Source organism: Perca fluviatilis, chromosome 7 (assembly GCF_010015445.1).
Source record: "Perca fluviatilis chromosome 7, GENO_Pfluv_1.0, whole genome shotgun sequence".
Classification (NCBI taxonomy): domain Eukaryota; kingdom Metazoa; phylum Chordata; class Actinopteri; order Perciformes; family Percidae; genus Perca; species Perca fluviatilis.
Window position 1 is genome coordinate 30,242,039 of NC_053118.1, and position 25,352 is coordinate 30,267,390.

At 40.8% G+C, this 25,352-nt stretch overlaps 1 protein-coding gene across 1 annotated transcript in view; it reads right to left on the reverse strand.

The window, feature by feature from the left end:
- Nucleotides 1-25,352, reverse strand: part of LOC120562846 (raftlin-like) — a 114,318-nt gene that overhangs the window by 11,651 nt on the left and 77,315 nt on the right. The window contains exons 7-8 of the mRNA XM_039806763.1: nt 15,193-15,311; nt 1,630-1,733 (exon numbers count right to left, since the gene is read on the reverse strand). Coding sequence (XP_039662697.1) covers nt 1,630-1,733; nt 15,193-15,311 — 223 coding nt within the window. The remainder of the gene's footprint in view (nt 1-1,629; nt 1,734-15,192; nt 15,312-25,352) is intronic.

Below are 25,352 nucleotides of genomic sequence, written 5' to 3' on the forward strand. Positions count from 1 at the left end.
CGTTGATATTTTCCCTGTGATACTTCGTTTCTTCCTAGCATGGGGCACAATGCAACTCATTTGACAGCTAGCTAGCATATACTACCTACCTTAGTAAATCCAGTTTCCTTCCAATACATATGGTTTAACTCTGTTTATCTGCTCTTTTCTGATTTGCAATGACTATTTAATTTGTTGTCCCTTACAGTTTTCAAAGTTTCACATTTCCTTCAAGTAAAGACTTCAAAGGTCAACTGCTGTCCCTTAACCTTGTATTAAACATTATTTGACTGCATTTGAAGCAAAGTAGATATGTTAGACATTGAAGGCCTTTGACTAAAACGTTTACACTATTTTTTTAAAACATCTACAGCATGAGTTGTTTCTAAGACTGGTTTGAAGAGTCTTAACCATACTGCAATGACATATTTGACTGGTACAGTACATTATCAGCATGTTGAAGATCAAATTATGTCTTGAATTGAAGCTCTTCGGGGTGCCTGAAGAACATGCGAGGCCTTTGACCATAAGCGGATGTACACTCATATAGCCGCCATGAGTGATGAGTCAGCACAGGCTTAGCTGAGGAACCGTTACATTTCAGTGACGAGATTTTCCACCAACAGTCAGAGCTGCTGCTTTTAAACTTTCACAGCTGCTGCTGCTCGGCTTGAAGCTCAGCCTAAATTGGCACAGATTTAGGTACATTTTTTCTAAAAGCCGTCATATTTCTTTGAACAATAACTTGAACAGATAAGGTGTGCGTGTTAAGTTTATAATATCTTTGGATTTTAAGAGTCTTCAGCCGAGTTATCAGCTTCACATTTCTTAAGAAACTCTTTGTAGGTCTTGTCTGAAATTCAGAGTTGAATCCCCACGACAAAACTAAAAGATGGCAGTAGTGACATTTTCCATTTTCATCCACAGAAAAACAAAAACATGAAAGTATGTGTATTCTCTGTAAACCCTGCAGTGACACCGAGCTGTCACTTCAGGTTATAAAAAGCATTGTTATCTTGTGAAAACTCCCAAATATCAACTTTTATTATAAACAAAAAAAATATATACTCTTTTTCAAACTTGGTGACTATGCACTTTGGGGATAATCCAGTGGGTTTTTAGTAATTCAAGAGCATAATAAAGTACATTTACTCAAGTACTACAGTAAGTAAAACCTACTTACGTACTTGTACTTTGAGGGTTATTTATTCAAACCTTTCACTGCATTCTGTCATTCTATTGTATTCTTTTTTTTATTTCATTTGCTTTTTAGAAAATCTAAAGACCTTAATCCTAATCTTAATCTTACTTTTTAAAAATATTAAAATACATATGTACATAAGTGTTGACCCCATAGGAGACACATATAGCATCAGTGTTGCAGCCATTTGGTTTAATAAACCACATGAATAGTTAAGATGTGTGTCCTGAATACTTTTTTACAAGCACAAAGTAACAAGGTTTGCGGTTGCTCTTGTTGCAATTTCTTCTGGTTGCCAACAGGGGTCATTACATGGTCATATATTACTTAATATCCCTTTTTTTTTAGCCTAATTAGATTAGAATAAGAATTATTCTATACATTTTTATTAAACAAGGACCATGCATGGACCATAATGTCCCTTTTAATAGACAGGTGAGGGCCATTACCTGTTAGTCTTGATTACAGGAGTTGGCAGCACACAGGTGAGCCTCCATCCATAAGTGGCCAGGGACTGTAGCAGAGGAACATAATCTGCCTTCACCTGCAAACCCTGTGGAAAAAACAAGGTGTCCATTACAACCTGCAATCAACACAAACCACCTGAAACCTGCACATCATCCCCATCCATCTCCATTTAAACACCACGTACGCCGCACAGTGAACAGTATGCATGCATATTATGTAGCAGAGTGCATTCACTGTGATTACTGCTGTGAAGCATCAAGGTATGAGATGCAATCAAGTGTTGTCAGCATCACTTCAAATCTCAGTTAAGAAAAAAACAGAAACATCACATTTAACGACTTTAATACAAAGAATGTGTGCCGTCTGAGAGGTTGTTTTCTAAAGCAATGTACACAGAAAAGAATAAAAATCCGAGACACAAACTGCTGCAGAAACTCCCTGGTTGCCATGAGTCAACATGGCAACCGTCTCTATTTATGACAAGCATTTGTCAGCACAGTAAGTCCTTGAGCAAATAGACTGCTCATGTGAAACTGCTCACTTTGTGGTAAACATTTAAATGCTGTTTGTGCTATTAAAACACAATCAAATGAGCCATTCTCTTAATGACATTCAGTATTTAAATCAAGAATGGATGAAACGCACAAACATTTCAATGCTTATTTTGACTTTGGGGAAAAAATAGGTTGTTATTAAATTCAAACTGAAATACACAGATTACTTAATGTACTTTCAGAACACACATCCTGTTCGAAGAGGAAGTGTGCGTGTGGTTTGCCATTCTTTTCATATTAGGCACCTGCTGAAAATGAAACACCACAACGCGTGTCAATCAGATTGCTCATACCTACAACAACATATGCATTCGCACACACACGCGCACACACACACACACACACACACACACACACACACACACACACACACACACACACACACACACACACACACACACACACACACACACACCACACACAAAACCACCCACAAAGCTGCCAGTTATTAAAGAGACCTCAAGGGGCGGCGCCATCATTTCCAAAAGGATGCCTGAATTTGTGGACTATGCAAAGCAAAAGAAATTTGAAAGACGAGAGTAGTAAGTCTCAGTATTCAGGCCGTTAACTTTTTTACATAAATTCCAGAACGTTGCACTCGAGAGTGCAGTATGGGTATTGATATGAGTCAGGAAGGCTGTGAACATGAACACAGAACTGCACAGAGTCTATTCATAGTGCAATGATCAACTGTACAAGAACAGAGACTTGCGAATACATCACACCTACACACGCTACATTAGCCTTCACTATACTGTGAACTGTGAAAATCTTGTCTAATTAAAGCTGCGCCAGGCGAGGTTTTTTTCATGAGAATATACTTTACACCCGCCTTCATCAGCCTCTATCACAGAGAGGCTGCATTTTTTTAAGATTATTTTTTTAAGCTTTTTGTATTGCATTTTTATTAGATATTACATATAGAAAGGGGGAGAGAAAGGGGACGACATGCAGCAAAGGGCCACAAGTCGGATTCAAACCCTTTTTCGTCTCTGAAGGAGCCACACCGCAGATTCATGAACATCTGGTGACATAAAAGCTTCAGAGTGAAATACAAAAGCAAAGCAGGACCATCACTTTCTGTATTTTTGTAGAAAGTATCACGGATCAGAAAAGCTTTTATTGTGGTAACCAGGGTGCTAGTTTTAATCTTGTCCTTGTTTCTGCTCTTACCAGTTTTCTAAGTTTTATATATATGTATTGCTTTAACATACATTTCTTCACTGTAAAAACTACTGCTTGACTTGACTTCTATACTACTATTACCTCTACTAATTATGCATCAGGGTCCAGTGGGTGGTCACACAGGGACAATAAAGAGCGAGAGTAAAGCCAGAGACTGATTAGCATGCAGTATTCATTGTCTGCCATGAGACAGACCACAAGTCAAAACACTTAAACCCACTCTACTGCACAACGCCTCATTTTTCTTCCGCAATTTCTTATTGACAAGGATGACAGAACATGCACAAACAGACCTAAAGCAGTCACATATCAAGTTGTAGGTTGCAAAAAGCTAATCGTTAGAATACAAGACACCGCTCCAGACATTATTTACACAAGCATTACTTTCTAAGTTCCTACAGGGAGCGGCACATCTACATTTTTTTCCGGGGGTTTATGTTGGAACCACTCCCAGAAACAGGCTCTCTTTCAAAGCCTGCCCGGAAAGAAAATTGAGAAATAATTTTTATGTAATGGCTTGCTGTTCTTTGGAGTAGGTGAGAGTTAATCACAGTCCCCGGTGTCTGTCTCCCCTCTCTCCTCCTGACTTATTATGCAGGGCCACCTCGCTGCATCAGCAATCCAGCACCAATCTGTAAGCCTAAAAAACAAAGTTATCAGATCACCATCTTTGTCTTCGATGTTATCTGAGTGACTATAAAGAAGGAGGTCCACACGGTAGAGAGCGGAGCTGTAGTTCAACCACCTCGGTTAACACTACTTTAAATTAAATCCAGGTTTTCCCTGAGATCATCTCGTTGCACAGATAAACACATTTGTACCTTGGAGCGATGGGCTCCAACCACCTTGTTAAAGGGCATCTCCGCAGGAAGAGGAGAATATGTCAGTGACATTCACTGTCACAGTTTTCCCATCTGATGGTGGTAGCTATTAACAATAACCCACATCCAATCTTAATGTTTTTGATGTTAAACCTCTATCATTTGCAGAGAAGGTATGGGGATATATTATCTAGGGCTGCACAATTAATTAGGCATGGGCCAGACACCTTTTTCAAAGTCAAGGTTTCAAAACCACTAACATTTTCTGTCATACTGTTCCGAAAGTATGAGCTGTTTTTTAGGAGTGGTCAAGGAGAGAAACTGCAGTTTAGTAATCCGTCTCCCTGCCAGTGTGCAGTGTGTTTTAAAAATGAAATACATTGTGTTCAATGGGAAAAAAATTAAATTTTTTTACAAATAATACATTTTAAATCTGTAATTGCAATACCGTGATATTTTTGCTAAAGGTTATCAAACCGTCTGCATCGAATACCGGCCCATGCCTACAATTTTATCGAAATCGCAATATGGACTCCTGCAATATCCAAATGCTGCAGCCTACAAATTGTATCCTACAGACTAAAGAAAAACAGTTTTATACAGATCCTCGCACAAATCACCCTATCATTTTTTAGTTTTTTTCAATAAAAATAGGATTAATGATAAATACAAAAATTATCATTCCGGCCAATATTGTGAATCATATCCCTTTCGCAATATCAGTCAAAATAATCTCAATTAGATATTTTCCTCATATCGTGCAGCCCTAATATTATCCAGTGTTTGGGAACTGGGACCTCCTGTAAGACAGTTTGTTTTCAGGCCTATGGCAGAGGAGGGTGCAGCTGCAGGTCAACTGGAGGTTCAGAGTTCACTCTGGGAGTTTAGGCTAGCTCAACAAAAACACCAATATGTTGTTTTCCTTTAAACCCCCTCCACCGACTCTGCAAGGTAGACATAACAAACCATAATTCTGTTTTGTACCAGCTCTGAATATAGCTTTAATTTTGCAGACTACCAGGGTCAACAGGTTTGCAGACACAGCCTAGTAATGATGAAGCAAATACCTTTTAAAAAAGGGCATTCAGATACTGTTCCTGATAGGCTGGCTCAACCTGGAGCGTTGTCACAGCAACAAAAAAAAATTCAGCATCCACTATGTTTTCAAGCAGTGCAATAGCCTTCTCTGTCTAATTGTGATTGGCTGTCTCAAAAGCATAAAAAAAAAAATATATTTATATATTATATATTTATATATATATTATTTATTATATTTATTTCTTTTTATATACATAGTTTCCTCACGGTTACATCTGATCACTTCTGTGTTTAGATAATTGATTGATTGTTTAGATTGTGCTTGAGCTAATACTTTGGTTTTCCTTCCCTTCCAAGGCCACCTACGCACCATCAAGGGACCTTTTGCCTGCCTAAAATTGCTCTGCTGCTACAATAATATAGCAAATTAAAGACATGCAAAGTGCATCCAAACTTTTACGAGGTACCTTTGAGTCGAGACTAAACTATGTAGCCTGATAACACATGGTGAGGTAGTTAGAAAAACAAAGGCTCAGCCAGTGCGTGGAGTTGTTACTGTTCCTCCCGTGTCAGAAAAAGCTTTTATCATGTACTTTTGCAGGGGGAAGTAAAACATTAGTATTTGATGATTGCAACTGATGACTCAAATGGGGGTTTCAGAGACAGATCACCAGACATACCATCAAGTTAAAAGCAGCAGCTGTAATTATTTTACTTTTGTTGTTTTTTTAAAGGGAGAGGGCTCAGAGCCAAATTGTGACAGGGGAGCCCAGAGTTCCTCCCTGCCTATTTTTGTTTACTGCTTTGTTAAATTAGCCTGCAGGCTAGTTAAGTAAAATGCAGATGTTTTTTTCAAGGTTAACTGAGCTGACTATTTTTACCACAACCTACTTTGGAGAACAGAGGAGCACGAGATAAAGGCATGCCAGTTTATGTGTCATGTTAACCTCAATTTGGACTCAAATCTGCCTCTTTTGCTCATGACTGCACCCACACCACACCACACCACACCACACCAGGAGCACAAAGTCTCAAAAACGGTGAGTGCTAAGGTGTGAAACGGTGTGCAACGGCTTCGAGATAAGTTTTCTCTCGTTTGGTTGGTGTGTCTCTCGTTTATTGGATGTGTCACAGGTGATACCCAATCGGCAGAGATGTGTATGTAAACTCGTGGTAAAAAATAAAAATAAAAAATAAGGCAGAGCGCTTGCGCACACAACAGGGTGTTCAACGCACCCCCGTTTAAGTTTAAAAAAATGGGTTTCTACGTTTTGTCGGGGCTGAAAGTGGCCCTGTTCGTCTCTGATGTCCCTTTAACCTGGTATCTGTGCTAAGCCATTTCCTGAGGACCTCCACGATACGGTTGCAGTGGTGGAAGAGATACTCAGATCTTTTACATAAGTAAAAGTATCAATACAGCAATCTTAAAATACTCAATTACTAGTGAAAGTTCTTCATTCAAACTAAAAAGTAAAAGTATGTAGACCTAAGTATCATCAGCAAAATGCACTCAAAGCATCCAAAGTGAAATACTTGTTCTCTGCAGAAAAATGGCCCCTGTGACTGATATATTATTACATTTTACTGATACGTAAGCAGTATTCTACTGTTTTAACTGGTCGAGCTATTTCTTTTACTACTCTACAGTATATACAGTCGGGTTAGTCTTGTGGTAGAGTATATCTTGACCGCCATTCACTCCCGGGATTGCCCCCTCGGTGCCACATGGCGTAATTTTCAATCGTTTTTTTTATTGTGTTTTGCGTTTGTTTTCTTTTTTTTCTTGGAATTTTAAACCCTGGTGGATTTCTGAGGACTATGGTTAACTGCTCCTCAGATCTCTGCAGGGTAAATCCAGACAGCTAGCTAGATTATCTGTGACGATTGTGATTGGTTTAAATAAATGCCAGTAAACCAGAGCATGTTTTTCTCCCATCCCGGCATGCTACGTGGACTAGCTCCGCAGCGTGTGGATGGTCTGGCAAAGCGTCTTATGGTTACCAACCTCTAAAGGGTCACAAGATAAATCTGGGGGTAGTGAGATAATTGGACTTTTCTATAATCGGTGCTGCTTCTTTTTTGTAAAATAGATATATTTAGATCAATTTGACCTCTTTGGGACTCAAACAGTTATTAAATGAAACCATTTGATACATTTAGAGGGGAAATGTCTCTTTGGTGCACTGCTAATAACTTGTAGACATCTGAAAGGAACTCCAACTGGACATTGCTTTTTTGTAATGGGTCACAAGCCCAAAACTCAAGGTACTGTCTTAAATCATCTTATCATAGTTTTTTTTTTAAATGTAAAATCTTGACCTGAAAAGTAACTAGTAACAATAGCTGTTTATAATTTCACCTCTAGAAAATAGAAGTATAAAGTAGCAAAAAATGGAAACCATTAAGTACCTCAAAATTGTACTTAACTACAGTACTTTAGTAAAAACCTTTCACCAGTGCTAAGCCTATATTCTGCCACTCCAATGCTATTATTTGTTTCTAATACCTCACAGTACTACACCTGATAAACAACTGCACCCTGTAAACAAAAATCTCTCCCTCCACGCCGGATCTATCAGCGCCATCACAGCATTGTGTGACAGAGCGGGCGCGATCTCTCACTTGCAGGGACAGTGCCAATTACTCTCCTTCTATCTAGGTCACCTCTCCTCTCACCTCAGTCAGAGACAATAGAGATATCATGGACAGGCGATACACGTTCGATCAGCTCTCTCCACAACATTTCAGGCCACAGCATGCACACGCAGAGCACATAAGAAGTAATATTCTGTGTTATAAAAGCACCAGGCTTGATGTTACAGAAAAAAACCCGAAAAAAAAAAAAACTACAAATCTGCATCCTGTGTTCTTTGCATCAACCACTGAAGTGAATCAAGCGAACCCAGAGGAACACACTCGGTATCCGGTGGCTTTTGTGTGAATTTGATTTCAAGAAGCTAGAAGTGGCTGAACACACGCAATATGTTCACGTATGTGTGTGTGTGTGTGTGTGTGTGTGTGTGTGTGTGTGTGTGTGTGTGTGAGACTGACTGAAGTGTCCTTGTCTACGTCTAAAACTACTGTATTTCTTTAAAGCCTCCTCCCTGCCATACCAATGCTGTGATGTGGGGCCCTTGTGCTGCTCTTAAAAGCCGAGGATGCAAGTGAATTCTTGGATTGAGTGACAACAATGTCAGCTCTGTTAAGCTCCTTTCCCTTGCTTTGACTTTGGACTGCCATTTCTTAAATTTGAACTCCACTGATATCAACGTTTACGGTGTCTTTCCACAGCAGTAGACACACACTCTCTTAACTCGTCTATTGGATTACGAGTTGTCAAGATCAAGGAGTGTATGAGAAGCCGTCTAGGCAAGAATTAAATACTTTACTTGCACATACATATATACTGGTACTAAACACTTGCACATACATATATACTTCACTTACACATACATATATACTGGTACTAAACACTTGCACATACATATATACTTTACTTGCACATACATAAATACTTCATTTGCAAATACATGTATACTTCACTTGCGCATACATGCATGCTTCACTTGGGCACACATATATACTTCACTTGCACACGCATGCCCAACACTGACAATCATATGGTATGATATCTAAAATTGTGTTATATGACTTTATATGCCCAAAAAGCTGTAAATGTTGAGAAAATAAAGCATACGCAGCTCCTTATTAAATCTGCCTTCAGATTCTAGATTTAAGTCGTTTTGTGAACACCAAACTCATAAAACGACAGTTACAGTATTTTTAATGTTATAGCTGCGCTAATAATACCCATAAACATTGCTTTTCTTGTGGTAACCAGGGAGCTACTTTGCAATCTATCTTGCTATCTGCGCTTACCATTTTTCTAAGTTAAACATAAAGCAGTGCCATCATTTTCTTGCAGGTTTATAGGTTCAGTAATAAAGCCTATCTCTGCTGTACCTAATTAGTGTAACAAACAACCATGTAAAGAATATTCCAAAGGGCCAGTAACAAAAAGGACCAAAAGACAAACTTTTTCATTTACCTCCAGTTGCCTTACAGGATATTTTTAGTTTTATGTGCGGAGGTTTGGAGATTTGTGCTGCCACCCTGAAACGGAGGTGAATAGACTTTCTCATTCACCTTCTTTTTATTGAGGAGACAGCACTTAACACACCAAGATTATGTGCGTGGCTGGATAAGTGTAAGGGATAATGCCCGACGAGGTGTCCATTGTCAGGAATTAATGCACAACGGGAGTCCATTAATTCCTGATTATGGACATGACAAAGGGCCTTATCCCGATTATACAATGGTCACTTGCCAAAGAAAAAAAGAATTAGACCATTCATTTATATTTTCATGTGTTTATCACAATAACTCAGTTCCCTGGTAACACCTGAGGGTTTGACTAATACCTGGAACATTCATTACCATCCCATAAGTTTCAATGCAATGCAAATGTTGTTCACTGCTCGAGTAAATCGAATGGACCTTAGATACGACTTGACGACGGGAGGTATTTCCAGTCAACAGCTCATAGAACCCTTTGGCTCAGCTATGAGCCAGAAAGCTAACGTTATGCTGGCAAGATTCAAAGTCTACGGTTGACAAATGATATTTGACAGTATGTTTAAAAACCAGCTAGCTATACAGTCATGTCATTGTCCCTAAATCAATATCAAGATTTTCATGAACAAATGATAATTCATGAACACTATCGGCTGCATCCTGCAGTAGCGAGTTGAGCGAAAGGGATGTGAGATGATCTTTTATGTGATACCAACTATCAGTAAGTTCAGAGGGGCAGTTGTGTTATCAGAGGATGAGGCACTGAAGGACTACATTTGGTGATGTCAATAATATTACAGCTTAGTAACATGTTGTAATACATTTTAGACAGAGGTGCTCTACTTTAGAATACCGAACAGAAATTTTCACTGGAAGTAGTTAGTAGGTATCCATTAACACTAGGATTGGGCACCGAGAACCGGTTCCAACTTCGAACTGTTTCAAAAATTTGATTTAGAATCTGATCATCGGTTCCAAATTTAAGATGCGCAAGTTTTGGTTTCCGTAGCGACCACCCTACTTCCAGGCACTTGTTGGGTTGCAGCCATGGAGCACAGTAAGCGTGCTCTAATTTTACGTAAAAAAAAGCCCGGTAAAACTGTAAATCACCATTGAATCAAAATAAAATTGCGACCTGTTTCACTCCACCCCTCAAAGAATCTGAGAATTGATTAGAACCGGAATCGAAAGGAAGAATCTGAATTGGAATCAGAATTGTTAAAATGTAAACGATGCCCAACCCTAATTAACACATTTTAATGGACACCCTGCAGCCAATCAGAATTGAGTATTCACCCAGATCTGGATATAAACTCTTTAGGAATGTGGGTAAATTGATCCTTTAGGGATGTTCCTTTACAGAAAGATGGCTAAATACACTAGCTGTAAATTGATTTTTGACTTCTTTATCCCTGATTTTCCTCTTGGGGGCACTTCACCAAGATTACATGTCAAAGTCAATTTACTAGTTGTAGGGAGTACCACACAACCTGTAAAAAAATTTGTAAATGTCCTCTGTGGCTCTGTCAAGTTTGAGAAAATTTGTGTAATCTCATTTTGGACTTGAAACTGCAATTTTTAATAGAAAATATGCATTACACACTGTGAGCATGGGGCTTGAAAATGAGGCAGGGAAGCTTGACCAAAACAAGTGACTGAACGTCCGGATATCTAACTTTAATATGTCTCCCAACGGAAGTATATGGAGGTGCAATACTAAATTGCTTGCATTCCCATTTAAATGAGTACTCCACTGATTCTGCATTGCGCTCCTATAACACTGTCAGACTCCCAATGGACACAGTTTTTAAAAAATTATTTAAAAAATGCTGCTGTAGAATTAGATATATCATCTCTTTTGTTTTACACATTCTTCTTCCTTGTCAAATTCTGGCGCCTACATTATCCAGAGTGCAACCGGAACACATACAGTTTTCAGTATGTTATGTGTTGTAGCCTTGAGCCGCTAGCCTCAAGCAGAAATAAGGAGCAGGGTGTGGCCGGGTTGGCTCAGTGGTTAGAGCAGGTGCACGCATACTGAGAGGCTTATGCCTCGATGCAGAGGTCCAGGGTTTGAGTCCGACCTGTGACGATTTCCTGCATGTCTCCCCCCCCCTCCGTCTCCCCTTCCTCACCCAGCTGTCCTATCAATTAAAGGCGGAAAAGCCCAAAAAATTATCTTAAAAAAAAAGAAATGAGTAGCAGGCTACAGAGGTCCGGTAAACGCAAAGAGTTCTTTGAAGCGTATGTTAGATTGAGTAAAATATTAAAACAGGAGATTACATGTTTGTGATGGAAATATTCTACATGTCAGCGCACAATCAAATAAACCTTTCCCCTTCAGCATGACATGTTCAGTATATTTGTAAAATGTTAGTATTATTTTGAGAATTTAAAATATTGCACTTTGCACAACATAGATTTGTTATAATGGACCTATGCTGTCGCTGTGTCTGGCAGAGTTGAAGTGGATAATGGCGCTATAAACAACATATTAATAAGAGAGGACGAGAAGCTTCTAAGAAACCTCAGTCTCCACTAGACGTCAGCTGTGCTCAGGTTAATATCAGTTCATCTTTTAATATAACACAGATACGTGGATGTTTTTGTGACTCTGGTGCTACTTCACTGTTTTTATCTGGGTACAGAAAGACTGAAACAACACCCTCCCGCTAATGCACTTTGTCCAAATTGATAAACAAAATTTGACTGCAGCAGCTCGAGCCAACGTATTAAGGCCAACCCTAGCTGAGGTCTGAAGGAGGACATGTTTTGCTTGGTTATTGCTCCTTTAAAACTCCTTGGAAGGAAAGAGGGCTTTCAGTACATTAGTTTCAAGGCATCTCCTGTATTGATTTTCCCATAGGACACAAGAGATGCAAAGCTGGTCCTAATTGGAGTTTCATAGCACAGACCCTTGATGAGTGATTCTTTTAGAGCACTTCACCACTCCATATGGTCCCTATTCAGGTCATTGTCACGTTCGCGCAACTGCTGCATCTTCAAATGTATTCAGAAGAACATCTGTCAAAACTCTGTGTTGTTTTCCTTTTCGTGGTGAAGCTATAAGAAATGTCTGTATCAACTCTTTAGCACTGATGGCATTTTTATGCAGAATATATGCAGCCTTTCACATATTGAACACTCTGTATATGCGTATTTCCGTTGCTTGTCATTTAATGCATTTTTTGCCGTTTATCTTCAGGCTGTGTTCTACTGTCATTTAGGAGAAACCGTTTCCATAGCACTTACAACTTAATTTGTCAGTTTGACATTTAATTTTGTAGTTTTTCTTCTTTAAATTTGTTTCAGTGATTTGTTCTGAAGTCAACAATTTTTGACCCATGAGTTTCTGTTAGTTTCTGTTTTTTTTTATCACATTTGTTTGCTTTTTATCATTGTACTTTAATACAAACAAAAAAAAATCTCCGTGTTATGACAACTAAACTGACTCAATTAAACTAAACTTGGTTTATTACTTGGCAATAAACTTAATATATGACCTAATAAAATGAATGCATTTTTTAAATTTAATACGGCAGTCTCTTAGTGTCATTGTCCCATCTTACAAAATCAGTCTTGGGATATACTTATTGTCACTCTAATTGTTGTCAAACTGTTTAAACAAAAATAGTTACTTGAAAAATGTGATGAAATACTCATTACATATTACTCATTGAAACAGTAATGCACAGCACACAAAATAGTTAAATTACTTGTACTTCATTTTCATTACTCAGGTGCCTTTTAAAACAATTCCAAAGCCTCCACACTTCACACATTTAATATCTCATTGAAAATAAAAGAACTTTAAAATATATATATAAATATCAGTGTTATAAACAGTAATTATGCATCCATATTCAGTAGTAATCTGATGTGCTGCAGCTCATCACCACTCTACTGTTTGCGAACACCTGTGGATCTGATGCCATTAGAAACTCAACACTTTTCACATGCAAATCCTCTGATTAGTTATTACTCATTCATAAATGGAACAATTAAAAACTTTTTTTTTCTTCAGTAATGAACAAACACTGTCCCTATAGACAATAGCTACACTCCCACTTGACGACAATATAAGTGATTGCTTGCCCTCAGTGAAACGGCTTGTTTTCTTTCTTCTTCTCTGAGCTTCATACATCCAATCACCTGTCAGACCTTTGGATAAATCAAACTGTAAAGCACTAGGAAAAAAATCTAAATTGACGTATATAAAGAAGAAGAAAAAAAACAAACACTCGCAATCAATATTCTGCCTTATTTTTCATTGTAATTAACCCGTCACTGAAACAATAATGAGCTGTGAGGATACTTTGCATATCAATTTTAGGCAGTTATCACAATGAATGGAGATGATGTGAGGCCCTGATCGCCCTTTGTGAAGGAGTGTGTTGTCAGTCTGATTTGGCATGGTGCAGATTGCGCGGGTGAAACAGTTTTTGATAAAGTCCCAGTGGAACAGTTGATTGGATCGCCTGGAGCACTGGGTGTCGGCTCGGCGTCGTTCACTGTTGACGCTTCTGAGGAAGCCTTGAAATCCATTAGGCTGTAACAGTATTACCATCCATCTCAGAGGAGTGGAGGCTCTCCTGCTGCCGCCAGACAACTGCAGCAGTCTTTTTATTGGCACATGTGGCCATCAGCACTGGGATGGACAATCATAGAGCCACATTTGGGGGACAAAAGTGTCCTTTCACACTTGGACAGCCACGGGCCGCAAAAAAGTCTAAATTCAATTACAGAGATAGCATCGGCAAACACAGACAGACACACAAAACCCAACTCATCCACACAAACGCATGCACATACAGCTGCATGCACAAACATGTATACACATACACACATACGGATGAAAGGCAACAAAATGGCCGCAAACCCTTCAACTCTGGACAGAAATCAATTTCAAACTTGGAAGTTGTGCTGAGGAGAGACGCTAATCGGTGGGCAGATAAGGGCTTGTTTGCTTCCGATAAGACAAGCGACCGTGACACATGTCCCATAAATTGAGATTTTCCAGATTTGCCTTTGGGGTTTTTGGGGGAAAGGTTGGCTATAGAGTAAAGAGGGGGTGGAAGGGCACAATATCTGAGTGACAACTGATTTCAATGCAAGAGGACCAGACTTTTTAGGGGGATGTGCCCTAAACAGGGCTGGGCAATGTGGCTTAAATATATTGTTGAATAACACAGTATCAATATGAATGTTTTTGCGATATTGATTGGTGAGAAATTGAGGAAAAAATAACATGTTGTAGAGAGTTCTAGTAAGGTGTTGGGCTGCTACAAGCCTTCAGAACAACTTCCAACGGCCCTTGGCATAAGTCTCTGAACCTCCACTGGAAGTTAAACACTATTCTTCTGAAAGATATTCGCTCATTTGGTGTTTTGATGTGGTGGAAAGCACTGTCTGACACACAATTTCAAAATCCCCCATTTGTGTTCATTTGGCTCGAGAGATGTGGTGACTGCGAAGGCCACAGCTTATGATTCATTTTAATTGTCATCCAACCATTCAGTGAGCGCTTGTGCATAGTAGGAAGCATCTGCAGTCCTCTCATTTATTCAGGTTTTATCTTTAATAGGCCACAGATGTATCAAAATATGGCAAATGTTGACACATCTATTCACCACACCTAACCTCTTCACGCTTACCCTCCCATCCATATAGGCCACTCTAGTTCCCCGTATTGGATGTGAATCCTGAGGTGTATAATCATCCAGTAATTTGGATGTCTCTTTCCTTGGATATTAAGCTGTTACAAATAGCCTGAAATCATTACATTTGGACAGCAGAATATTTGTATGCAACCTTTTCGACGAGAGCACAAAACCTGTGAAACTATAAGGAAAAGAAAAATCTCTCCACTCACATTAATGACAGTCCATTGCTCCACCACTATGGCATCGTATGTCGGGGTTGCCCCGTTCGGCTCGCCCTCGCTCGCCTCCTGGAAGATGAAGACACTTTCCACCGACTTAGGCAGCATATCTGCAGAGGAGAAGGAAGAAAACCGAGCTGTGAAAAGAGAATTTACTGGATGGAGCGTGTCTGTCTTGTCTCTGCGGCTCCTTTAGGCCCTCCAGGCCAGAGGAAATGGAATGATATCACTCAGCCACATTCACACACAACCCTTTATTACATAGCCAGTGGTGTGGGCCATTTGTATGAGCAATGTGCACTTATACATTATGCAAGGCGACCGTGTAAAAGAAAAGAGCAGGTATTCCCCTTCTGGGATGTTAAAAAAGAAGAGGAGACATTATGCGCTACATCAGTGTTTTTCAGGACCTGGAGCCCTGCTGGTTTTCATACTCGACAGCTAAACAAAGGCTAATTACAGCTGGGAAACAAGGTGAATGCAATAGCTGATAGGATTCAGAGGATCAGGACTGAGAGCCACTGCTTTAATAAAGATGGACAGATTTTAGCGATGGCAAAATGTAGCCACTGATTTAATGAAGTCAGTCCGTAAGGCAATGAAGCATAAATCCTTTTGCTAAGCCTGCATTATTCACCTTAAAAAAGCTACATGAAGACATTGACGTTGATGCTTTAGGCCACTAGTGAGATTGTGTGCTGCTGACCAAATAGATATTCTAAGCTTCTCTTCTGTTGGAAGCTAACAATCGCAGGATTGGCATCCGAGACAGAAACACCACTCCACCCCCCCCATGAGCCGGGACCCCTCTCCACCCAACGTCTCTTGTTATTCATTTGATACACGTGCACGTTACATGCAGGTACACACACAAACACGCACAGTGACACAATACACGCCCCATGGTCCAGTCTTCCCGGCTGGCCTGAGTGCTTTCTCATTACTCCCACACCATTTACACACTAATGCAGTTTGCCGGGGCCCAGGCACCAATACCAGACACTCCACATTTCATTACTGGGCCCTAATAATAGGGGGATAGGAGGCGGCTGGAGAGCCCGTGGACAGAGAGAGAGAGGGAGGGAGTGAGCAAGACAGTAGGAGAGATGGAGTGGAGGGATGACAGGCTCTTTTTTCCCCCTCCCTGAAGACCCATTTAGGACCCTTGCACGCTCAACTGAAGTCATCTCTCAGACATCTACTCTCTCAAATACAGACATTGTCGTTGTTCACCCCATCCACCCATTTGCCTTTTCTCTTCCTCCACTCCCTCCATCACTTCCTTCCTCCCCCAGTCCATGGCTTCTCCGTCTCATTCGTCAGCCCTTGGCATACGAAATAGAAAATATGAGGCACCAAGGCACACCATCGGTCCCCTCTTGGCGCGACAGGGATCACTCGAGAGAGATCGACACAGGGTTTCTGTCTCGCTGCTCTAGAGGGAGCAGCCTGTCTCTGGTGATAATGCAGAGGACAGAGAGAGAGAGAGAGAGAGGGAGAGAGAGAGAGAGAACGAGGGAAGTGGATGAGAAGGAGTTGATTGCTGCAGGCGTCGAGTCCGTCAGGGGAATGCACCGGTTGCGTGCACGAATAAACATTATCTCGCGCCTATTGACTGAGAGCTGAGCCGAGCAGCCAGCAGGCTGACTGAGAATAAGTTGTTTACACTTGCAAAAACCACCGTGCAACCTCAGTAAAATTGCTCTCCGTCCCCTGTGACTCACACACTCGAGGTCGCAGGGCGAGGCATGCCAATAGTGTCACTAAAAAACAGGAAGTGACAGCATTGAGACTGAAAGACACAGACGCAAATGGAGGGGGAGAGTCAGATAGCTCGAGTGGCAGGGTCACAGCAAGTGACACCCGGTGACACACAGCAGATGAAATCAGTGCCCAAAATGACAGATGAAAGGATCACGAACAGACACCAAGTGTGCGTACAACATGCTGACACACAGAGACTGAAACTTAAAGTGTTAAGTTTGTAGTAGTCTTTGGTATGTGTGGGTGTTTGAATGGAGATGGGAGGTCTTTGGCTGCACATATCAAGTTAGTTTGGAAGCTAATATTCATGGACATGTTTTGCAAACCTGCTGTTGCACATGGATTTCTAGCACACAGTGTTTCGAATAAGGAAATGGCAGAGAAGGTATACAGGAAGTTGTTCCCATGAAGCTGTGTATCACCTTGGAATTAGTTATTGTTCCAGCTGGTGCTGCTGCTAATAATTATTTAGATTTTTGATTAATCTATGGATTATTTTCCTCGATTAATCGTTTGGTCTTTAAAACATCAGAAAAGTGCACATTACAATTTCTAAAACCTCAAGGTGATGTCTTCGCATGTTTTGTTTTGTCCAAGCAGTGGTCCAAAACCCAAATAGATTTAATTTACCGTCATGTCAAGACAAGGACAAGTAGCAAATCCTCAAAAAGGACTTAAATGTAATAATTGAATAATTGATTATTAAAAAAAGCTCTAATAGCTCTAATTCCAGAAAACGTGAAACTGTTCAAACTACTCTGTTTTAAAAACACTGGCAGGAAAGACATGATTTCTTTCTGCCACACTAAAAATGTACCTGGTTTAAATTTTATGCAAAGCGGCATTAGAAATTTGATTGGTACTTGCCAGTGAACAGGCAGGTCTATCCAAACTTTGAGCCAAAACCATGAAATTAGCTCAGTCTGCAGACTCAGGTGTCCAACAGACAGCTGGGGTGAGAAGCAGAGGCAATTCTTTCTGTGTCCTCAAGCTCATCTGAGCCTCTGCAGTGTAATATCCTTTTATTTTGGCAATCTTTTTTCAGTGCTTTGTTCGTTAGGCCTTGAGGACTGCCTGGACATGAAACAAAATCTTTTGAAAAAGGTATTTTTAGCACTTTATTGGTGTTTTAACAATTATTTGGAGCATGTTGAACATACAGATCTACAGTGGAGAAGTATATAATGTTGCAGGTGTGTTTCAAAACGTTTCTATGGACATTTTAATTACTTTTGGTGTGACAGTGTTTTTCAGGTTCACCACTGTTAACAGCATGCATGGGGGTACAATGGTTAACTTACAAGGCAGACATCCTTTAACGTAAAACAACCCATGTTTTTACTGGTTGAATAATTAATAAAGAGCCGTACACTACATATTTGTTTGGATTATAATTCATGAATTTATATACGTATTAACTATAATTTAAATCAAGCGTACTCACATAAAACGTGCATTTTTGTGCTCACAAGTCCATGCGCCTTAGATCAGTGTATATGTGTTCAAGTCCAGCTGCCCGCTGCCGAGCCGGAAAGTGACCAAGGTCATGTCTGCGGACATGATTTAAACATGTGTGCCAGGCGCTGCCTCAGAGAGCTGCAGACAGACTGCTGACAGCTTATCTATATTTCAAACAGGAAGAGTGGACATCCGAAGAGAGGGACAGACAGAGAAAAAGAGACCAGGGTGTCTAATGTGTGGATTGGATGTGGCTGTTCCCTGCTGAGCCAAAGGTTTAGCAGCTGACAGGCTGTTACCTGTGGGTAACCAGGCAGACTTTAGCTGGTAGAGAAGGAACATAGGATTGGATACCAGGGGTGTGTTTCCAAATGTATAATCTGTTTGTTTTGGTCTGAGAGAAGATACAGGGGTGGAAAACTTCAGGTTGGCAAGCAATTTTAACTTATTCTGTATTAATATTCATTCATTTCCATTTTCCACTAAGTTACAGCTATGTTCTTATATTGTATGAGCCCAGCCACGTGCACCAGAGTGAAACAGGAGGTTGAGGGTGAGAAATTTGCTTTCTTACAGCTGTGGAAAGGATTTATCCTCCATCCACCCTGGGAATTACATGCACCGGCAATTACGAACTTAACTTTTTACATTTTTAACTAGGTAAAACTTCAAGATAACTATATTTTTGTGACTAAAGTGTATGCAGGAGCAATCATTTCATTTACTAGACACAGAGGATGGTCTTTCAGTGTAAAACAAAACAAAATGGAACATCATTAACATTTGTGGATCATCACCAACGCTGTCAAAAACCATTGTTGGACTTGTGCCTGCTGGGGTACTGATTTATAAGGATTATCACAGTGCTCATGAGAATCTCAATGCATAAATGGCACCACTTCACAGTCATATAAGCCCTGCAACTGTGAACATGATTTCCATTTAACAGGTTTGTGTGATAGTGGATGCTCATGTTTAGCCCAGCTAAAGCACAGTGATTCCTGTAGGTGATTTGGCTTGCGTTCTTACTCCGAACAATTTTTTCCAAGCTTATGAGAGGTTTAAGTTTAACCACCTGAGTGCATTAGCAATTTACTCATATGCCCAAATAGTGCTGGGCGGTATACCGGTTCACGCCGAATACCGGACTATATTTTCGTCATGATATGAATTTTTAATATACCGCCAACATTATGCTGCGCTGTGCGACACTGTTTCAGACGGGACCCTTTTCAATGTTGCGCTTGTAAACACGCATGGTGCGACTGCGAGGCGTGGTGAGGGTAAACAGTAGTGCTCTGGTGTTACATTACTGTGAAGATGGATAGGATAGACATTGAAAGTTCCGAAATCGAAGCTGCAGAACTAGTAGAACATGATGACACAGAAGAAAGAGGAGCCATGTCTGTTGTTTGGTTTCAAAAAATCCGACGTCGACCAAACAACCATTTTATGCGAGTGTTGTCAGGCTAAAGTTGTCGCCGGAGGCGGCAACATGAGCAATTTGCTCCCCCACCTTAGCTGCAAGCACGTCTTGGAATATCAAAAATGTACGAAGTTAAGGTCAGCGCCCTCCACATCAGCAGGTAACACAGGGAAAGCAAAAAAAAAGTCGAGCCAAATGTTCCTTCAAGATGCGTTTGCTAGAGGGATTCCCTACGACAGAAAAGCAAATGGTGGATCGAGATTACAAACTCTATCACTATCCGCCTAGCCATAGACATGGTCCCGCTTAATACAGTCGAAAAAGAAGGCTTCAGGCAGATGATCAAAACGCTGGATCCCAGGTATGAAATATCGAGCAGAAAGTACTTTTTCTTTTTTTATGGGCATTTCCGCCTTTAATGATAGGACAGCTCAGACACGAAACGGGGAGAGAGAGGGGGAAGACATGTTGGAAAGCCGTCATAGGTCGGACTCAAACCCAAGGGGATAAGCTTCGCTTCAGAACTCGAACCTCCTATGGCGCCATTTTGATGCTACCTTGCCATCACCTCCCGTTAGCATTCCACTGACTAGCATTCATTTTGGCGCCACTTGACAGCGAATAACTTTACATCTGAAGCGTTTAAAGACTCTATTTGTCCATTTTTTATTTCTAAAGAAACACGACAATGTATAAAAGGCTCCATTACCTTGTACCTCACGTTATGGCTCCGTAGCAGACGCGCAGTAAAGCTGGCCATCACCGGAAAAGTGCTTCTAATAGCCTTCACTGGTCTCCGTCCAGAGCAACGGGGTCTGTTGGTCCATCATATACTGTCTATGCTCAAACCCTGGACCTTGTGCATCAAGGAACAAACATCTATATGTGCGCCTGTTCTACCAACTAAGCTAACCAGCCACAGAGCAGAACCTACTTTAGCCAAGTTTCTATCCCTAACTTGTACCAAAAGCACAGAGCTAAGCCACTAAGCTCGAAACAGACCTGGCGACCGTCCGCCACTTTGCGGCAAAAGTATAATTATTGCAAGTTGTACTACTTTTTGTATTGGTTTTATTAAAGAAGTTCTGTGTTTTGACTGCAATTGTCTTTGCATTCTGATTCCTCACTCACGAGTGGCTATTCTTTGTAAACAGCATCACTTTCTGGGGCCATGGAAACCTGTATTACTACTAGTGTGGAATAATTCTACAATATTCACTCATCATGACAGTAAAATAGACCATCCTAAATCAATCTACTGCAGTAATTCCTCTCTCAACCAGTAGAAAATGCTGTGAACACCTGATTATGCATGGGAAAAAAATATGGTCATATACCGTGAAACCAAATTTTGAAAAATACCGTGATATACAATTTTGGTCATACCGCCCAGCCCTATGCCCAAACACACTAAACTGCATAGTTTGAACTACCAGTGCTGAGTGAACACAGTGGTAGAACCTGTCTTCTGACTGCAACTCAGAGGTGGAAGACACACATGCTGTATTGTCAAAACTTTTATTTAGAAACGTGGGCATCTTGTAGGTTTGCACACACTGTAAGTTAACGCACACATGCAAGTTAATGCACACATGTATTAAAATTGCAGTTCTTATTCCACCTCTCTCTCTCTCTCTCTCTCTCTCTCTCTCTCTCTCAACGTTTGTCTCAGAGAAACACTTGCACGTGGTTTCCCTTCCCTGAATTTATTCTCACAGAAAAAAAATGGAATTTCATATTCTCTGGATCTCTCTTGCTCTCTCTCGCTCCCTTTTTTTCTCTCCCTCCATTGACTTTGCCCAAATTTAGAAACCAGTGAGGGCTGACTGTCATGCATATGAATAGCTCAGTGTCTCACAACCGAGCTACAAATCCTCATTGTGGCTCTGGAGATAGCTTAAGCTATACAAGTAACAAAGGCAAACTCTCCGTCAACACTGTTACTGTCAGTTCTTCATCAAACAAACTCGACCCCCCACCCTGCTTCCAACTCCAGGGAGGGAGTGTGAACTTACGTGTATTTTGTGTTTGCGCATGTGTGCGTAAATGGGTGTATGGGTGTGTGTCTTTGAAGGTAAATGTGGATGCATGTAAGCCTACTGTGCATGTGTGTGTGTTTGCAGGCAGTGCCACAGTTTGTATAAATCTTTAATGCATGTCTTATGACAGTGGGGCCTGTGTGCAGCTTAGGATCTGTAAATTCAATATTGCTAGAATATCCTACCCTGTGGCTCGGGCGAGGTCTCCACACACTGCAAACAGACAGCAGACAGGACTTTCGCCTTCTGAGCGGGCTGTCACACACACGCTCGCACGCACACACGCACGCACGCATGCACTCGTATGCAAACAATGCCCCCTAATGCTTTCTCATCCAGCTTCACCATGGAAACCCATCTTTTGATGGAGCTTGGGGACACAGTGCGTTTTTGTGTGCAAATGTGCATCCCTCTGGACCATGCCAAACAGCCGACTGTCAGAGACGATAGAAAGGTAGCAACAGTATTTAGGAAAAGGCCAGAGTCGCACACTGACTCCAGGAACATGACCAGTAATGCACGTGCTAAAACAAAAGGCAGGTAATCAATGAACTCTACAGTAGGTCGACAATCAGCAATATAAACAACAACAACAAACATATTTTCTCATTTTCGGTCACATTGTCCGTTCCCCCCATCACCCCACATGTTTAAGGTATGCAGCTCTTTGATTGCTTTCAAGTTGATTATAAATGATGTTACTTCTTGGAATGTAGGCATCAGATGCACAGAGCTGCATGGATAATTTCAATCCATTACTGAATTATGGGTTTTGCGTAACAATACCGCCATTATGAATAATTGTTAATGTATGGTTCATTTATTGTTTTTAGTGTTTAAAAAATAGGCACTTTTTCTTTATTGTATTTGGTTACATGACTGACGTGAAATCTGTTGCATTTTCAAAGATGCCAAATTGGATTTTATAATCTGTCTCAGATTACACAGCATTACAACTGCTTAAAACTTTCCAATCAGACATATTTGCAGGATTTTAGGATGATATTCTCTGGTTCAAATGAGAACTAGCATCTCTCAGATCTCTTCCATCCTTTAGGCTATTTACCTGTGAGCAAGGCACTTGCTCTTAGTAGTAGCAAGTTGAAGATATAGGCTAACAGCCAACTCCCAGATACAATAAAATGTAGAGCAACACATCACTGAACAGGACTAAGAGTACAGCCATGCTAGCAGCTCTGCGGGTCTTTATTTGGGCACAGCAGTAGGGCTTTTTGGTGCTTTGAGCTAAATGCTAACGTCAGCATGCTAACATGCTCAAAATAACATGCTTATGTTTAGCAAGTTTAACGTTTGCCATGTATAGATATTTGGTCATAAACCAAAGTCTTGGGCCAATTTTTACCTCATGATGGCACTGGACAAAAAAAGTAAGGGATTACCTAATATATTATAATTCTTCTTGAGGGCCACATGGATATCTGTACTTCCATGGCTATGCATCCAACAGACGTGGCGATATTTCACTCAAAACCACAAATGTCAAGCCCCTGGTGCTTCCAGAGGAAAAGTCAGGGGATAACTAAAAGCGTTAGTATTCACCCTCTTGGCACAATTGATATCAGCATCAAATTTAACGGCAATATTTTCAACAGTTGTTAAGAGTATTTCAGTCTGGGACAAAGTGGTGGACTGACCGACCACTGCCATCCATAATAAAAAAGCAGACCGGCTCAGCAATACTCCCTCTAAGAGATAAATAATGTAAAAACAATATTAGTACAACGGGATGAAAGTAAAAACAATAAGGGCAGAAGGTCAGTCTTAGAAAAAAACTAAATTGCACTCATTGGACTGCCCGTGTATCTGTCAGTACATAAAAGCTGAAGCACGCTGTATCTCAAAGCAATGCTGTCACTGTCACAACGATCACCCATCCAACCGCCTGTGTCCGTCTCTGTCAGTCCATGTCCTTTAGTGTGCTGTTTTACTGTCACACATGTCCTTGATGTTTGTGAGGTTGAGATGGTCTCCTGCATCGTGTCGAGCGTCTCATCATGAATTGAATGAAAAATGAAGCTTGTCTCAAAGAAGTTGCTAAATCTGGAAACGGCAGGAATGGATACTAATTCTAAAGCCGAGCTGCACGGCAGTTTGATGCAATTAGCTGCTAACAACAAACGGGATGCCGCTTTGATGTCATACTGCCAGCTACTCTCAAGAGACCAAAATCCACAAAGTACAGCATTCACCTCTGTAAAGTTGTCTGTTTTCTAAAGTGGCTGAGCCTAAAGCTGTGGGCTGAGTTCAGTCCTATAAGTCAGTGCAGGCACTGTCATAAGACAGTTTCATAATGCAGCTGATCTGCTTTCAATTCTACCCAGTAATTTCACTGTTCAAGAGTGCATATCTTAGCAGCGCATGAAAAATGCAAAATATGTTATAGGACCCTAATAAGCAGAAAAAATTGAATCATAATAAAACACTTCATTACTTCATTCTCAGGACATAAAATATGCAAGGAGGCACTAATTTGTTATCAGGTTAATTATCTATGTTTCAGAGTTGCTGAGGCGTTCACTTTCCCAGATTAATGAATTATGACTCTTATTTACTCTGGCTGGCTGATTTCTCCAGTGTCAGAGCGAAGCACAGAGCTGCTGGGGTCTGATGGAAGAGGAAAACCCAAACAGGAAATAGTTTAAAAGAGGATACCAGACATAAACTAGAGAGATGAACTCCAGCTTCTAAAGCATCCTCCATTAAGAAAGAATCACTATGTCAGCCACACAGCACACTGGTGAAAACAGACTTTCTGTCTCTTGTAAGACACCATTACAGTGTCTACATTTTCCTTAAAGGTCCCATGGCATGAAAATTTCACTTTATGAGTTTTTTTAACATTAATATGCGTTGCCCCAGCCTGCCTATGGTCCCCCAGTGGCTAGAAATGGTGATAGGTGTAAACCGAGCCCTGGGTATCCTGCTCTGCCTTTGAGAAAATGAAAGCTCAGATGGGCCGATCTGGAATCTTCTCCTTATGAGGTCATAAGGAGCAAGGTTACCTCCCCTTTCTCTGCTTTGCCCGCCCAGAGAATTTGGCCCGCCCATGAGAGAGAGACATCATGGCTTTCAAATGAGCAAAGTGGCAGTTGGTCAAGGCCACACCCCCACCCTCCACCTTGCCCCCCCCCCCCTCTCCTCCTCAATAGCTACAGACACAGAAATGGCACATCCTAAGGAAAGCTCATTGTGGGACTGGCTCTAGTGGCTGTAATTCCGCACCAAGGCTGAATTTCGGGAAAGAGACTTCAGATACAGTATTAGGGGACCACTAAGGTCTATATAAAAGCATCCAAAGAGCACCATGTCATGGCACCTTTAAATCCTCTAGAAATTTAGAATGCTAACATTTCGCTAACAGTCTGTGGACGTGGCATGTGAAGCCATTGTGGAAGACTCTGACCAACTTCTGATATTAGCCAGTCTGATGTTTTCATCCAGCC